This window comes from Ptychodera flava, chromosome 2 (genome assembly GCF_041260155.1).
Source record: "Ptychodera flava strain L36383 chromosome 2, AS_Pfla_20210202, whole genome shotgun sequence".
In the NCBI taxonomy this organism is placed as follows: Eukaryota; Metazoa; Hemichordata; class Enteropneusta; family Ptychoderidae; genus Ptychodera; species Ptychodera flava.
Window position 1 is genome coordinate 22,604,230 of NC_091929.1, and position 18,350 is coordinate 22,622,579.

The 18,350-nt window shown below is 37.3% G+C and overlaps 1 protein-coding gene across 2 annotated transcripts in view; it reads right to left on the reverse strand.

Moving 5' to 3' along the window:
- The window catches only part of LOC139117052 (neuronal acetylcholine receptor subunit alpha-2-like), a 114,948-nt gene that overhangs the window by 44,366 nt on the left and 52,232 nt on the right, over nucleotides 1-18,350 (reverse strand). The window contains exon 5 of one of the 2 annotated variants that reach the window (XM_070679876.1): nucleotides 2,445-3,521. The exons of the other annotated variant lie outside the window; for it this stretch is intronic. Coding sequence (XP_070535977.1) covers nucleotides 2,498-3,521 — 1,024 coding nt within the window. The 3' untranslated portion in view covers nucleotides 2,445-2,497. The remainder of the gene's footprint in view (nucleotides 1-2,444; nucleotides 3,522-18,350) is intronic. 2 annotated transcript variants of the gene reach the window in all.

The following is an 18,350-nucleotide window of genomic DNA, read 5'->3' on the forward strand; positions in this document are numbered from 1 at the left end:
AAGCCTATAGTGTCTGCGCAGTTAATTAGTAAACGGCTCCGCTGTGTTAATTCACCTGCCATGGGGACGATGTATATGTAGAATACAACATGATAGCTTCTGAACGCGATCTCTTATAGTGGTTTGGATATATTGCGGCGGCGACTATATCGGTGAACGTCGGATAACAGCAAAATATATGCAAAGCTGGCAATGTCGTCATCTTTACATCTGATTTAAATAATTCGTTCGTTAAATTTGCTTCCAAAAGTGTTAACTTTAACCCGGTATAGCAAACGACAGAGACACGATGAATTCTCAAGGTATTGTTGAAACTGTTTGAGTATAAAGGATGTGATAAAGTTTCACAGAGTAAATTGGAGCCCGGAATTGAAAAGTATCTACGTTAAAGACCCTACTCCGCGCGGCCATCTGTGAATGAGTCAGACAATGTGCCATTTATTGCATGCTAAATTTAAATATCTCCGTGACATATCTGAGACGTCCTACTTCAACATGACAGTTTGATTAAACTCTGTATAAATCTCCTTTCATACAATTAGTAATAACCACCATCCGCACCGAAAATACTGATCTTGCAAAGACAACACAATTACCTGAGTAGCCCCCCCCCCCCCCACCTCGTCCGTTTAATAGATAACAAGTAATCGAAATCTCGAAGACTGAATTCAGAACGTGCTTCTCATTCTTTCGATTCAAGTAATGGGCGGTTCACGTACCAGTCATGTGCTAATACAAATGTCAAACATCATTTTTATGCCAGAGTTCTTTTTATTTTCGTTTTATTTTTGACTTTGACATTTAGAGCTCTCTCTCTCTCTCTCTCTCTCTCTCTCTCTCTCTCTCTCTTTCTCTCTCTCTCTCTCTCTCTCTCTCTCTCTCTCTCTCTCTCTCTCTCTCTCTCTCTGTATTCTTTAACTTCTAATTGTGCGGTCGACGTAAAGAGCAAATTAATCAATAACCTATCTAGCGCATCAGATATTACAGTGTGTCGCATAATCCATTAAAGTGGATATGGCAAAATAATGTGCCCTCGAGTTCAACCACTCCTGGTTTCTTTAGCATTTTCGTAAAACGTTTCGTTGGTATACACCGTTCATGGCATGTTCGGTTAAGTAGCATTAAAATGCCTCGCTTTTTATGTGCAATATACCAAACACGCCGATCCAGCGGCGTACGTGTATGCACTGTAACGTTGAAATCAATGTATAATTTTTTTAATGTCAATTAATCAATTAATATCAATCGAATAGTTTCAATCCACAAATATCTGGCGATCGTCTCTTTTAGGACAATCCTGTCAGTAAGCATATAACTGGTATGTTTTCTTTTAAACGACGTACATCCTGCGGGAGACTGCGCAGAGATGAAAAGCCGAAGACCTGAGGTCAAAGTTGAGGCAGGGTATACTTTTTGACTCTAAACGACGATATGTGGAGATTTGCTTGCAAACAGGCACTACCATCATTCATATCGACACGAGTTTTCAGTTCCCATCGGTATTCACGTGGAGACGAGTTACAATCTTAAGCATATGAATACACACGCATTCCGAAAAATCTTGTCTACATACCCTGCATCTACTACCATCATTCCTTCTGGTGATTGGATACCGTTTAACACGAGATTTAGATTCCAGTGAATTTAATTGAATCGATTATGGGACGTACTAACGACCATTATGTATGAACGATAATGCATTGTGCAGATATGTCTGCATGTTTTGACATACAGTCACAATGGTCCATTAGATACATACCATCTGATGACAGCAGCCTTGAAATACATAACCAAGACTGTCAGAGCCCAACACCTGAGGAAAGTTCTTTAGCATAACGCTAGCGTTCAAGTGGTAACGCTATGAGAGCAAAACGACGGTAGGAAAATACTGGCTTATCGATTGTAATTTTTTTGACTCTGTAAAGTCGTATCGTAGGTTTGGAATATTAACATGTAAAGAATAATACTGTTAAAATTTTGTTGGCCCTCTGTATTCCGTGTGTTTTGAACATGTGTATGCTGATCACCGAAAGGTTTAAAAACAACGCCTATGGCTTGACAAAGCTAAACATGTAAACTCTCAACAGGAGTCATATATATATATATATATATATAATATATATATATATATATATATATATATATATATATATATATATATATATATATAATATATATATATATTTATATATGTATATATATATTTATACACATACATATATGTATACATATATACACTACCTGTTTATTATGTATGTATGTATGTATGTATGTATGTATGTATGTATGTATGTATGTATGTATGTATGTATGTATGTATATATGTGTATGTATGTATGGATAAATAGATACATAGATTGATAGATAATAGAGAGATAGACAGATAGATAGATAAATAGATTAATAGATACACAATAAATCAATATGCGACGTAAAAGACCTACCTGCTCGTTCGATCGGTTTGGAATGAAGTGTTTTGCCATCCGATCCAGTATGTCTACCATCTTTCAGAGTTATTTAGTAGCCTCTTGTCATGCCCTGTGGTGTGAGAACAAGGACAGCGGCAGTGCCGCTGCCGTTGTCGATAAATTTGCAGTTTTGTTGGGAATCTAAAGGTGGAGTTTGTGGTGGCGCAGCACGTTTTGGGCGTCACCATGTTCTTTTCGAATTTATTGATTCTGCAGAAGATGGGCGAGTCGTTCTCCTGGCGGAGGATGGGTTTCAGCAGCATGCTGTCATCGTTGCTGTAGTGGTTCACTCGGTGGAAGATCTTTTTGTTGTTGCCGCTGCGACCGGTCCGAACGTGCACGAGCAGAAGCCAGGCCAGTTTCTCCAGGAACAATTTCCGAACCCAGCTTGGCATTTTCCTGTCGTTGCTCTGTCGCTTGTGGACCTTCAGCACCAGCATAGTGGAGGCGACGGAGCAGCCGATAATACTCATGTTGAACAACAGGTATCTCGTCAAGTAGGGGACCGAGGACGAGGTTGCAGGTAAAAGGTCAATCACAAGCAGGTTGAAGACGTACATGGTGAGGAGCAAAGAAATACTCAAGTCCAGTTTTTCCGGGGACGAGGAGGGAAGACAGAAACTCACAGTGCTCAGCACAGATACCACTATACACGGAAGGATAACATTAAGAATGTAATAAAGTGGTTTTCTTTGTATTCTAATTTTTATTATAATACTAGTAAAACTGTCATTTCCACCTTGCATATTTGTAAATGTTTTCTTTACAGATTCTGCTTTGGAACCAAGGATATCCCATTCCACGTTCGCGATGTAGTTTTCCAAGGGCGCTTCGTCGGCTCCCGTCTCCAGTACCACCAGCCTGTCGAAGTACTTCCACAGTCCGAACTCGAACTTGCACTCTTGCAAATCCACGGGAAAGTAAGTGATATCCATTAAGCAGGGGGTCCGCAAAATTCCTGGAGTGACTTTGATTATGTGACCGTCCGAGAAGATCTGGACGTCCAAGTAGGCCAGATGAACCCTGGGATAGCCTTCCGAGTCACCTTCAGCACTGGAGTAGAAATAGAGGGAAATAAGGTATTTCAACCAATGTGGCGATTCATCTCTTAAAAACCTATCTCGTTTGCCAGTGCATTTCCCATGCCTAAAAATTGTACCATACAATATAATGTAATCATCATCATCATCATCATCATCATCATCATCGAGAAATTCGTAAAAACTGCGAGGATTTTCGAATGTCCTAATAGACGACTGTATGGCGGCGCACATTTTTCCTTGGCCTCCGAGGAAAAAAAGCAATGACCGGGTTCCATTATAATACATTATCGCATTGGATTGTGGGTCTCTTCCCAAATAAAGGTAACAACAAATTAAGCAGCCTATAAATTGTAGGCCAACTAACATTAAGGTTACCATACATAAATATATAGTAATCCGAATAATCGTTACAGAACCTTTAAGTGTCATTTCAGGAGTCAGACAGGAATACTTTACAATGAAATGTTACTACAACAGATCAGTCTATAAATAGATGTTTTACCACACCACAATATTTGCCTACATTGCTATTTGTTTTTTTACCATGAACAGATGACATGTGATGTGTTCCGGTATTAAGTACATAAATAAATATATCACTTTGTACTTGAAGTAACCTGTGTTAATGTTCATAACACTCTGATATATATATACACACACACATATATATATATATATATATATATATATATATATATATATATATATATATATATTACACATATGTGTGTATGTAGCTTCTAGGTGGTTTACACTCCTGAACGATTTTGAAACATTGCAAAGGTCTACAGAAGCATTTTGACATATTTGCGCATTGATCACGTGATACGGGCACTTCATGAAGTCTACCACAATATTTCATTTCCGGTTAAAAGAAACAAGTGAACATGGAAATTCAAAGAACATTGATTTTGAAGCTGTTCAAAGTTTTTACAGTGCTTACGTCAGGAGTGTGAGTACCTTTGACCAGCCCTATTGTCGGAAAACACCACAATATACAAACAGACCACATTATCTCGCATTTTACGGGGACAGGCGCTGATGCCTAGAAAATTTTAATTTGACAAGGAATGGACTTTAATTGGACCTTCTTGTTAAACTCTTGCCTGCCCCGGAGGGTTGAAAAAGGTCATAATATCCAATGAACAAGTTCAAGATGAGCGCGCACTTGATCGAATAATTTATCGATATCAGCGGTTCAAACGTTGCACCTGTCATATCCCGATTAATTGGAGGAGTCACCGTGACGGTCAAACACAGTGTCGGCTACACATGCGCAAAATCGCGCTCTTGGTATCATCAGATTTCATAGTGTATAATAAGCTTTTTAAAGTAACCCAATCTAATCTGTTTTGCATTAAGAAAATGATGTAATACTCTTTGGCATTACTGTAATTTAAGAGGAAAATATCTGTTTACCCAGCCTACTAAGTCGAAAAAATATCCAAACGTTGTGATATGTTTAGAAATGGAATCGTAATCATCTGTCTTCTCTCAAATCGATAGTCAATACAATGCTGAAGAAACAAAATGAGATTGAAAGTAATAGACAGGGAAACAAGAGGGTATTCAGCATCATAAATTGTAAGTCCTTTAAATGTGTTTTTCTAAGAATGTTTTAATGCCATACATCTCAAAAGAATGCTTGAAATGCGGCAATGTGCTTTTGAATATGAAACTATTTTGACGGGACAATACCCTGGATGATCAACGAAAACAGAGTTCTTCAGCAATGTTACAATAAACACCACTACAGTGTTTGTTTTAGCTGGCGGCTTCTAAGAGGGTAGACTGTGTTTGTTAACCATTATCTTTTGTCGGCGCATCTTTGCCAATTTGATGCCGCATGACCCCGAGGGTAGAACGAATAGCATGCTGATTGCGAAACAAGGTCCGGCATTTTAGCAGCTGTCGGAACAAACAGAAAGAATAAATCATAGTTGTACAATGACATTCTCTGTAACAAAAAGATAAAACATATGTTACATCTTTTCAACTAGTCTTCTTATGTCAGCACATTCCTCATCTCCCGGGAAGAGCTCTTCAGCCACTTGAAGCAGAAAACAATACTTAAGTCCAACTCAGGGAAGTGATCATTGTGCAGTGACTTTTTTCACATGTTTTAATATTAGGTCATGTCCTTCTTTTCTAACGCCTAACGTGCAAGACGGATGAAAGTGGTGACAAAGAAGCCTTCACAGAAATTCAAACAATGTCTTACCGGCCGAAGTGTTATTAGCATTACTGCCGTCCTTCAGGTGATTCAGTGCCACCAACGCATGCTCCTCAAAACTGAATGAGGCCCCCAAGAGGCAACATTCGGTACCGCAATACATTCTGATTAATTGCTTCATCGATCATGATTTCTGTCAATTATTTGCAAAACTTTAAGCCTTACAAAAAAATTAACGCAACCGAGTGAAGGCGTCTTTTGATGTCGTGCACATTAAGTATCCTTGTTATTTACAAATCACTACAGGCACATACAATCACGAGAAAACTAAAACAGGAATGTAAATAGAATTTCAAATCATACATTTATATAGAAATAAACCGCCTTCTAACTTCTCGCTTGAGCATTTTATTTCGATGAAATTTTTTGTCAGTTGCATCGTATTTCACAACTGAAAAACGGATCAAAACTATTTTAGAGACATTCATGTAAGGCCAACGTCAACTATTTTAAATTTTTTATTACTTCACCAGAAAAAAACAAAACTTACAAGTGCTGATCGTTAATTTAAAAAAAAACAAGTAAATAAACTTTGTAACAACGATTACACTACATTTCAATCCGTGTTTCTGGTGAGGACCACGGAAACAGTCCATTAGGACTAGTCTAGTCCATTGCCCTAAACTCATAGAATATGGACAAAGCAAAATCATGGATGACAATCGCAACGGGAAAGAGAAAACTTGTCAGCTGATAATAGTGATAAACAAAAACAGAACGCTATCGAGTTAACAATTAAGACTTCAAATCTGATTTGAAATTGTCCAGAATGCAACTGCTTCAGTGACGAAGGTAGAGAATTCCAGTGTTTGACAACTGCATATTTCAGATTGAGTTGAGTAATTCGAAGTTTTGTGGGTTGGCCTCGAAGATTACCATCGTGAGCGGCACGTGTTGAGTAACCGTGAAGAGGAAAGTCCAGAAAATGTTCCATGTCATGGGGTAAATTACTATGCTTTAGATCAAATACAAACATACATGAATAATATTTGGTTAACTTAAAAATGTTCACAATATCTAACTTATGAGTTAAACGCTCAGAATGAGCACACAAATCTGGAATAGTAATCAAACGAGCTATTTTCTTTTGGCGACGAAAAATGGGCTCAAGGTGACTTGTATAAGTGTTTCCCAAGATTTCTATACAATAAGTAAGGTAAAGTAAAATAAAAGCATTGTAAATATTGATAAGTACAGACCTTGGCACGAAATGCCTGATTTTTGAAATTCTTACAACGCTGGTAATGTGAGACTTCCAAGAAAATGACTGGTCAAGATTTACACCAAGATACCGGTGTACCTGACAGAAGAGACATTTTAATTTTTGTTGAACCAATACAAAATTACTCTCCATTGTAATCTTTCTCTGGGCTGTTTTAAGAACCGCATAATTTGTTTGATATACGTTGATGGTGAACTTATTTGATTTACACCAGTCACCAACTTTATGGCATAAAAACAAAAAGATCTGAAACTATTGGTGTCGTTAGCAAATAAACGAAAATTAAATAACTAGTGGAATTACATATGTCATAGATACAAACACAGGGAACAGATGAAAGGACCCTGGGGTGGGGAGGTTTTTTTGTGCAACGGTTTACCTTATTTGATTTTATTAATTTTGACTGTGATATTTCAAATAAAGAGTTCAACTCCACACCGTCTGACTGCTTTATAATATTACCGACAAGTCCTTATCTCCTCTCCAACTTGTGTATACCCACTGTATTGCTCCGAAAACATTGCCAACTTGCTAATCCGCTGTCCGTATCAGCGGATTAAGTGATTGAGTCAACACCACAGCCGTCACACACGTAGTAAAATAAGGAAAGGGTTGAAAATCACAGACACAGTATCACAAGAAAACGCAAATCTGAGCAGATGTAGAAGTCAATCGAAATTTAACGACTATCAAAAGCATCGCTATACCGATGAACTGTTACATGCCAAAGTACGCCGTCTAAAATGGTTATCTTGAGCCAGAAAACCAACCTACATTTTTGAATCGGTCATGGTCCGATGTCGTCCGTAAGAGCGGAAGTCGGAAGTAGAACCTTTTGACCTCAAACCTGTTTATTTCCAATCCAGAAGTAAACATATTTCCCATGATGCGTTTGATGTTACATAATGTCAAAGTTAGTACATCATACTCAAAATGAGCAAAAGTTTTATAAGATCACGCTACACGACAGCATGTATGATAATTCCTAATATTAACCCCAGTTATTACCAGGATTACGAATTTGCTGACATTTTCTTGCCCGTTCTCGTTTTAAAATATTAGTGTGTTTTTCACTTCCGCGTCCATGTGTAGCGTAAGTTATAGTATTTTCCCCAAAGACGGACAGCCCTCGCTTCACTTTCCGAGAACAAGATGGATAAAATCATCAACTTTTTATTCAGTTTTTTGTTTGTGTGCTGGTACTGCAAGCACGCCTTTTCAATAAAAACGATTTCATGGTATTTGATACATTGTCTGTGTATTCTGTCTGTAAAAACGTCAGCGGCTGCGTTTAGGTTGTTGCCCGGCACAACAGAGAGTCCAAGCTGACTTTTATATATTTTCGCTGTATTATTATGCACTTTCCACCAGTATCATTCCTCAAACACGCAACTCAACGACGACAGCACATAATCTGAATGAACTGAAAGGATGGACTTAGCTTTTTAAAGTTCTAGGGTAAGAAAATGTCATCAAAAATTTTGTAACGTTGCCGTTCTCCTTCAGGCCTCCCAGATCATGTATTTTAATTTTTTTCTGAGCTGTCTGTCCACATGACTGTTGTTAGTAACTATTTAACTTTTCTACATTTTCTCTCCTGATCGGTCGGACGGTAGCCTAGTTGATTTCATCACAGACAAGGAGCTTCAATTTCCCTCCACGAGAATAGTTTAAGCGTCCACGGTCGTAGATTTCAGGTTTCCGATTTTTCCCCAATGTTTTCTCTCCACAACGATCGCACCAGGTCGTGGCTGTAAAGTGTTGAATTTTCACGACATTTTTCTCAACGACCGTGACTTTCAGGTATTCGACTTCATTTTCTGTCCACGACCGGTTGAGGTAGTGGCCGTAAAGTGTTAAATTTTTCCCGACATTTTCTCAACGATCGGTCATGAGGTTATGGCTTTCAAGCTTTGAATTTTTTCCCCGGTAATTGTTTTCAACGACCGGTCGTGGCTATAAAGTGTTGAATTTTCTCAATGATCGGTCATGAGGTTATGGCTTTCAGGTTTTTACTTTTTTTCCCCCGTAATTTTTCTCCATGACCGATCGTGAGGTCGTGGCTGTAAGTATAAAGTGTGGAATTTTTGCCAACATTTGTCTACACGACCGGTCGCGAGGTTGTTGCTTTCAGTAATGTCTCTCAATGGCCGGTCACTAGGGAGCTCCTTTACCGTTTATTTATGAATAATAAGTTGTGTACCTTCCTATTTATTTACGAATTCATGAATATTTTAAGCGTCCACTAGTTTTACGGACGACATCGTGACACTGTGTCTGTGATTTTCAACCCTTTCCTTATTTTAATGCGTGTGGGACGGCTGTGGTGTTGACTTAATCACTTAATCCGCTGATACGGACAGCGGATTAGCAAGTTGGCAATGTTTTCGGAGCAATTACAGTGGTGTATACACAAGTTGGAGAGGAGATAAGGACTTGTCGGTAATATATAAAGCAGTCAGACGGTGTGGAGTTGAACTCTTTATTTGAAATATCACAGTCAAAATTAATAAAATTACTTGTAGCAATAAAGGAAACAGTCAGACGGTTTGGAGTTGAACTCTTTATTTGAAATATCACAGTCAAAATTAATAAATCAAATAAGGTAAACTGTTGCACAAAAAAACTCTCTCCCCACCCCATGGGACTGATTTCTTTCCCCTATGGTTTTTCACTAGAGACTTCCCCATCAACTACTACAAAGTGTCTACGGTTTGTTAAGTAGCTACAAAACCAATCAAGTGGAAGACCCTTTACACCATAAAAGTGTAATTTTTGTATGAGGATATCATGATTGATGGTATCGAAGGCCTTCTTCAGATCAATAAAAATGCCTAAGCTTGAATAACCATCATTCATCTTGTCAGTTAAGTGGGCAACAATATCGGCAAGTGCGAGTTTCGTACTATGATTTTTCCTAAACCCGTATTGCGTTTCTGAAATAATGTTAAATTTTGTCAAGAAAGAACAAAGTTGCTTGTTGACAACTGTTTTAATAAGCTTACTAAAATAGAAAGAATTGAAATAGGTCTGTAGTTTCCCTTTTTATAAAGTGAAGTTATTTTTGCGATTTTGAGATTTTCAGGAAAAAATGCAGTTGAAAGCGAAAGGTTGACAATGTGTAAGAGAGGACCACAAATGTATTCGGCGGCATACTTAACCAAAAGCGGATGGATAAGATCATGACCTCGGGCGTGTTTATGGTCAAGGGAGAGTAATTCTTTTCGTTCATCAGCTACATCAGTAGGATTGAAATAAAAAGAACTTTCGTGAATGCGTTTGAGATAACTATAAAGTCAATTTTCACTGTGATTTTTGGAAGCTAGACGTGAGCCCAATGTTAGTAAAATAATCATAAAATGCTTTGGCAATGTCACCACTATTTGTTACAAAATCATCGTTGCCGTTACTCAGATTCAACTTGTTCGGCGAAACACCTTTACAATTGTTACCATTCAAAATTTCATTTATAACCTTCCACGTTTTACCCGAGTTGCCCGCCGCAAAATTAAATCTATCACAATATCTCTTCTTTTCTAACCTTAGAACTTTTGTCAGGATGTTTCTATAATCTTTAAAGTATTTCTGTATACTACTATTCATTGGTGATCTTTTCTTTTTCGAGAAAAGATGGTTTTTCTTACTGAGATGAGAATACCTTTTGTCAACCATGGTTTTGTGATGGACTTTCTACGATATTGAAATATTTTTCTAGGGACCTGCTTTAAGGCTATTCTATAAAAACGTTAATAAAAATATTATAGGCTTTATTCGGGTTTCTAAAATTTAAACCAGTTGCCACGAAACGTCTGCTATATCAGCAAGAAAAGACGCTCGTTTAAAACTAGAAAAGTCGAACCGAGTATATGTGTCAGCTGGCTTGGCAACGTGTTTCATGTTTTTGACAAGTAAACAAAGTTGCTAAATGGTCGGTAATGTCTGTTTCAATACATCCGCATTGCAGGTAATGATCTGTGATATTGGTGATCAGATGAGCTATTGCTGTGCTGCTATACTCGTTTACCCTTGTTGGAATATTAATGATTTGTTCGAAGCTGTAAGAATGCAAAAGTGAGGAATAAAAAGCCACAGAGGGTGAATTGGAAGTGAAATCAATGTTGAAATCTCCAGCAAGTATGCAATTTCTATCCTTCAGTGAAAAAACATTCAGGACGATTTCAAAGCTTTCTAGGAAATCTGTGATAGAAGTGTTGGGTTTTCTGTAAACAACCCTGGTAACCACTTTTTTCATGGCAATGGTACACTCGATAAAGAGTGACTCAGTTTTCAATATGCAAATCTCTAATTTTCAAATGAGCTTCGACGCCACCACCCACAGAAGACTCTGGGTTACAGGGTATTTCAAATCAGAAATCAATTTTTAAAGCGAAGTTGAAATCAATGTTGACTATCGTTCAGCCATGTTTCCGAGAGAGCTATAACAGGAAAATTATGTTGCGGGATATTTAGAGAGGAGAGAATCTCGTCGAAGTGTTTAATAATGGACCTTATGTATAAATGTAAACTGATAAGGATAACAAGTCAAAATGTGATACTTCCCATTGTTTTACAACATCTTTTTCATTGTTTTGTTGTAAAAATTGAAAACCGTAACTCCCGGAAGTAAAATAATGACACTTAGTGGACATGGAGAATAATTTAAAAATGACCACCTAGTCGTTAGCTGTTATAAATACCACGGGATCTCTGTCTTATACGACTTTATTGGTTTCGCAACTGAAGAAAAATTAAAAGCCATTATTTATTCTGTGTTTGCATTGCCATTTACAGTATGTGAATCAGACAAGAGTAATGCATTTCATTTGCCGGGAAAGATTTTGAGGGTCCTTTATAAAGCAATACCATTTATCAACGAGAACGTAATGAATTTGGATAAGACACTGCGTGTAATGTTATCATTAACATATTTACAACTACACGTATAGTCTTTTGTAACAAAGCTTTCAGATGTATTCTTTAGATGGTAATTGAGTGTATAAACAAGACCCATATGGTAAAACCGTTCCCCGGTTATTCATATCATTTAAACCATACCATGAAAACAAGAAGTGTCACGTGACACCATACCTTTTGAAATATTCGAAGACTTTAACCAAATTACTAATGTAATAAATTATTTATGAAATGCACTCTTAACATCATTGCAAGGGATGCGTTACCCTCCTTCTTGCCTCTCTGTCCATCTACCTACCTGCCTTTATCTACATGCATACCTGTACCTAACGAAGCATTGTGTATTCGAGTGTATGTGAGTGATTTGAAGCATATTTCTTGCCAGTTCATCACACATCTCTTGCGTGGATCAAGCATCAAGCAAAGTGAAAGTTTAATACATGTACTGCATCTATTTCCGTTTGCTGCAATTGTACATTATAATGGACGTTCCATTGCTATGCACAAAAATGCTAGGCAGCTGTTAGCTGGGAAACTCGAGTCACGATTTTACTAACGCGCCAGTCACGATCAAACTCCGTTATGCGCTTTCTTATCGCATATGTTACCCGTCTGCTATTTGTCGACAAAAATAACCGCAAAATGCCAGCAGAGCGTTCAATAAGTACCTCGCTTTCGATTCGAAGGGAAAACCTGGTGAAGGGAAACCTTTAAGAACCGTTCGCACTATAATGAAAACCTTGAATAAACAGAGGAATATGTTTACAAATTCGATCTGCACAACTACCTAGAAATAAAATACTGCTGAAAATGACAATCGATTTCACCGTTGACTGCAATAAAAATTTTAGTATTTCATTCAATTCAATGAAAGAGATTTATCCAAGCCAACAGACACTATGCACAAAAACCTGTTCGGCAATGCACTCCCATGAGATAAAATGAGCAAATTTGCTTTACTCTTTGGCTGTGCTGGATAAAGTATCATAACAAGCTAAACAATCGAGCCAAACGGTGCTTACTTCTTGCTTCTGCATATCATTTGATATTTGATGAAGCTGCATGTAGTGGTATTCATTTGGACAAAATAATAGGTTAAGTTATCTGAGTCTGATTGGCACACATAAATATGCAAATTTCAAATATGTAAATATGCAAAATTCAGTATGAGACGGAATACAACATTTTTACATAGTTTTCTTTGTTTGACCCTTGTTCCCATATCCTATGCGACAAATATTTGATTCTGCCAATTTCATGTTATACACATCATATGTTGGTTTTTTCCTACTGTTTTTATTTGTGACTTTGCCAATATGTAAACTGATATTTCAATCGTCACTATTGTTGCCGCACAGCAGATTCCTTGTTTTTTTTACGGGGAAGGGAGTTATACCATTTTATTTTATTTACAATGCGGACCCCATAAGGAGCTCAGGGTTTTGTCCCGTTAAATGGTTATTTTACCCTGTGACCTTGTACAAGTACTTCATATTACAGAAAAAAAAGAAAACATTTGAACGATTCAGAGTGATCTTGTTTTGTGCAAAACATTTAGGATGTTCACAGGCCTGAACAGTCTGAATACAACGAAAAAGTATGTCCTTTGAGAGTCTGTATTAAGAAAAAATGGTTACATTACGCAAAGAGCTAATGTTGTTTTTGTGACACTACGCTCATTTTCCATAAATAACAGGCTAGCACCTACGTAACAACCTTATTTGGACATACTATTATGGTTTGTATCACTATATATTGCCATGCATCAGTTCTTGGTTTTGAAGTTTAAAAGCAAATAAATTACTGATAATCGACTGATTTCGGTACAAAATTGATTTCGAAACATCTATGTGCCATCTAACATGTTGTGTAATTCGTTTTGCTTTTATCAACGATTAATTTGTATTTAACTGATTCTCCGTTACAGCTCTTGAATCTTCGGTACCCATATGGTTCTGCAAGATCTATAGGCGCCACGGATACAGAAGCATTTCCGATCGAACCCATCAACATCCACTTTAGATGGTCTTAAGAAAACCTCGCAATCATTGCAGATTGGATTCTATTATCATTATAGGTACCTCTGTTTTTTCAAGTTGGAGCGATTTAAACAGCGAATGGGAATATGTCAAATTGTCTGAAACCATTCAGGCAATTTACTTCCAAAAATCATTTCTGTGCGATATTTTGCTCTTTTCTACCTGAAAGTAAAAGTAGAGTGACCAAAGTGGCCGCCGGAGTATTTAAAGCTTTTATACGTAACCTAATTTTCTACAACAATTTTTTGTTATATCACTATGCTCAGTTGTAAAAGGTAAGAACATGTTAAAATCTATCAAAAAATTACTTTAAGTAACAACCACGTCTGCGATGCATTTTGATGAGATTTTAGGACCCTTTCTCGTATTTGCTCATGGAAGATTGGAGCTATTGTCCAAAACTAAGTTCATCAGAAAACAAAAGATTAAGAAGTCGACAAGGAAGCTTTTGGATACAGAAGCAAACTTTCAAAAGTTCACCGACATTTAATGTTCTGCAAGCTAGGGCGGTCGCTAGAACTACTTCAATCAATTCTTTATACTTAAATCTTCACAATACGCAACTGTACGCTAAGTATTGTACTCTATTTGTTCTGTTTCCAATATAAACACCTTTAATTAATCCGTTGTGTACCACGTCCTTTGCATGCGCAGTTAAAATTGAATTTATCAGCGTTCAACATGACTGGTAAAACTGTTCAAACACTTTTTTGCTCACTCTTGCATTTGTAATCATGATCTAACATACAAACAAATGAATTCTTTAGCATTTGGTGTAAAATAATGTAGTTTTTTTCTGAAGTGCAATTTTGATTTTAATTTCGTTATCGATGCCTTCCTCCGAAAATGATTGCGATGATATACATTTGCATGATATCAATCTTAGGACAGGTATATCATATGCAAATGAATCCTTTGCGACATTGTCGTTCAAGAAATGCAAATGAACAAGTCATTGTAAATAATACAGTCCCCACCTATAATTTGCGTGATTTCTTTCCTTTATATGTAACCGAATAGAGGTAAAAATAATGTATCAATTGGAATGTGTGACTCGCTAGGACAGGTACAGAGTCCTAGCTATACGTCATAGCATCTTGTCTTCGTACCCAGTTTTAAATGAAATTACTCTTGGCATGTCTGAGTAGACGTTCAAGCCTGACAAAAATTAAAGCAAAATGGCCATCAGGCGGCCATATTGGATCATACCACATAAGACATACAAATGTACTACACAGTACACCGCCCTTGTGCAAAGTGTTACTCAAATCCGTCCCGGAATTGCTGAGTAATGGCTCTCGATAGACAAAATGAAAACCCAGATAACCATAGCAGATTATATCACTGAACAAACAGATGTGCATATGTATGTCTTTGCATAAGGGTAGAATGAGAAAAGAGAGGTTGAACTTCAAGACACTGCTACGCGTAATAAAGACCTGAACCTGATTGTGAGTCAGTTGCAGTTACTGAAAACATTGCGATCCAGACTAATACCTAAACTTACATTCCCCAAAGGTACAACAAGCGAAACAAATGGCTGAAATTTGTGTGACCGACAATGATTAAAACTAATAAATCACCATCAGGCACACATATTCTATTGCATCGCAAAAATATTTACATGTAACTGGGTATCATGGTACTTAGTCATTGTGCCTAGTTTGAATGAAATCAGGCAGGGCATGTGTACATTTAGCTCTCCGCACAAAATGGCCGACTGGAGGCCATATTGGATCGGTTGACTAAACATATTGACGTGCATACATGTATGTATGCCATTTAGAGTGGTCTTCACACCAAGTTTGAGACAAATCGGTTACAAAACGGCTCCGAACGCGCACAGGCACGCATAGAATTAAGGAACCAAATCCATAAGTCCTTTTTTCCGGACTTCATCCGTCAGAGACTAAAAATCTTATTTTGTAACATTGTTAATGGAAATTTCTCACCATGGCGACCTTGCCTTGTAATGATATGCAGATTGTAAATTGCATTCTAAGACGCTTGTTTATTATATTTAACAGAGCTTTAAATATTTAACATGATATTTCGCACTCGGATTAATGCCGTATTAAGCCCCGGCTTATGTTTAGCTTTCCAATGCACTTAAATTCCCCATGCAAATTGCGGCTAGTTTGCCCGACCCGATTTTTAAGCGAAGTACGAAATATAAACAGCTAGATCGATGAACATCGAAAGCGGAAATAGATTCAGGTTATGTCAAGTCTACAGAAAATGAGTCCACATAATTCTCGCCAAACAACGAGCTAACGTATACCAATGCGATTTGGGAGAGAACCGAGACTTTTAAATAACCCCTGTATCTGAAATTATCGTTGTAAATGTATAACACAAGTTTCTAATTCCAATGAATACGGCTGAATATGTTATACAAAATAATCCACCTCAAAACGCAAACAATGAAAGTTTTCTCTATACTTTCACTTAAGGTACACCAATGTCATTGGAGGCTTGTATTGCCTCCAAGTTGCTTTAAGACATTTGGCTCAAAATATATCTTATATTAAAATGTGAGTATATCATTTATATCATATTAAATATACCTGTCTGTTCTTCAATAGGATTGTGAAGACATGAAACTCAGAGCGACGGGAATAAAAAGAAATGAAATTATCAGAAGATATAAGTTAGACCAGTGTTGAGTGGGAGTTGGTGTAATGCTTAGTGGTATTCAATTCTATGCAATGGACGGATGTCGTATTTTACACTGAAAAAAGTTTTGGAACTAAAGCACCTCAGGCTTTACCATCTTCTTCCCCGGGTGCATTGCATATGGCGCATTGTGAGGATATAAACATTGGACGTGTAAGGATGTCTGATTCGTATGGCCAACGAAATATCACATGTTAAATACATCACACAGAATGGCAATAGATAAGTCACGAACGAAAATCAAAAACACTATGAAAATTCCGCGGTCTTATGGTTACATGAAATATATAAAGTAATATAAATTAAAGAGTAAAAAGTATAAATTGTTTATTTGAACAGATAAAGATATAAATACAAGAAAAATTACGATGAAAGTATTAAGTTGACAACAGCTTTATCTGGTTTAGACCATGGAAATAGTCCACTAAAACTAATCGAGTCGATGGCCAGAAATCAAGTAATTACAATAATCTATGATGTTGTAAAGGCCTTGAGTAAGGAGAAAAATGAGTGTCAGAGATAGAGGGATTATGAAAAACACAATACATTAAAGAAGCAACTCAAGAAAAAAAATGTAAATTACTCTGTGGCCTCGCAATTCCAGTTTAAATCTTTTATTCAGACGTTATATTCTTAAATGAAGACGGTAAAGAATTCAAATGTTTTATTGCTGCAAACTTAATGTAATTTTGAATGACCGCAACCTGGTTTTGGCAATACAATCATTGCAATCCTCGACTGATCGAGTGGAGTATCCATGGCGACGAGTTTAAAACAATCGTTCATGGTGATGGAGGTTTGTAAGATTCCGTGTATAAAGACTGCCATTCTTTGGATTAAAAATGACGCATTTCAGAATCTGAATCAGAGGCTGTCTGAATGCAAATTCCAAACCAGATCGCCTGAATCTTCATAAAACTTTAAGGTATTACTATAAACTCAATGTATAGGACTCCACTGCGATAGATAAAGTCGTTGATTGCGAAGGCTGTCACGCGAAAATGCTTTTCTTATCTCCAGGGTCGTTATTTAAGAACATAACATCTCTCAAGTGTGAGCGTCCTCACAATAAACACATATACTGTTTTTGTATTGCACTAAGCCGAAAATTAAGTTGCGAGTCCCGTCGGCGATAAAATGATGTACTTTGTCAGCCAATGCCAGACTTATGGTGTAATGCACTGTTCTACAGCGTGATATGAGTCGTTTTAAAATCTGGGTCAGTCCAGTCCTTCTTAAACGCTTGAATTAATGTCTTTGATTGGGATCTAATGTCATTTCACAATCTGTTCACTGTCTGATGAGTGCTTCTCAATGACTCTGAAAGTATCGGAGAAAGAGCGAGATGCTCGACTCAAAGTATGTCGTAAGCTTGCTTGCTGCGCTATACTGTGTAACAACCAGAGATGTTGTTACACAGTCGTGAGACAATGTCAGAATTTTGTTTGTGAAAGATGGGAAGGCGTATTTTGAATCTTTCTACCGTTGTCCAAATGAAGAAGTATTTCTTTCAGCGTCTGTGACCAATTTCCAGTCCATACATGGGCACCCTTGCCTCTTCTACGATTTTGCTTGCATAAGTGGCACATTAAAGAGCAAAGACAGCTCGTAGTTTGGGTCATTGCCATCGGTTGTACGCTCGCATCTGTTTCGAAGGTCAGCGCACTTATTTCAAGGTGTCTGTCTGTTCCAGTACAGATAGGAAATATGAAACAGCTAAGCTTACAGATATCATAAAAATTTGACAAATTTTGT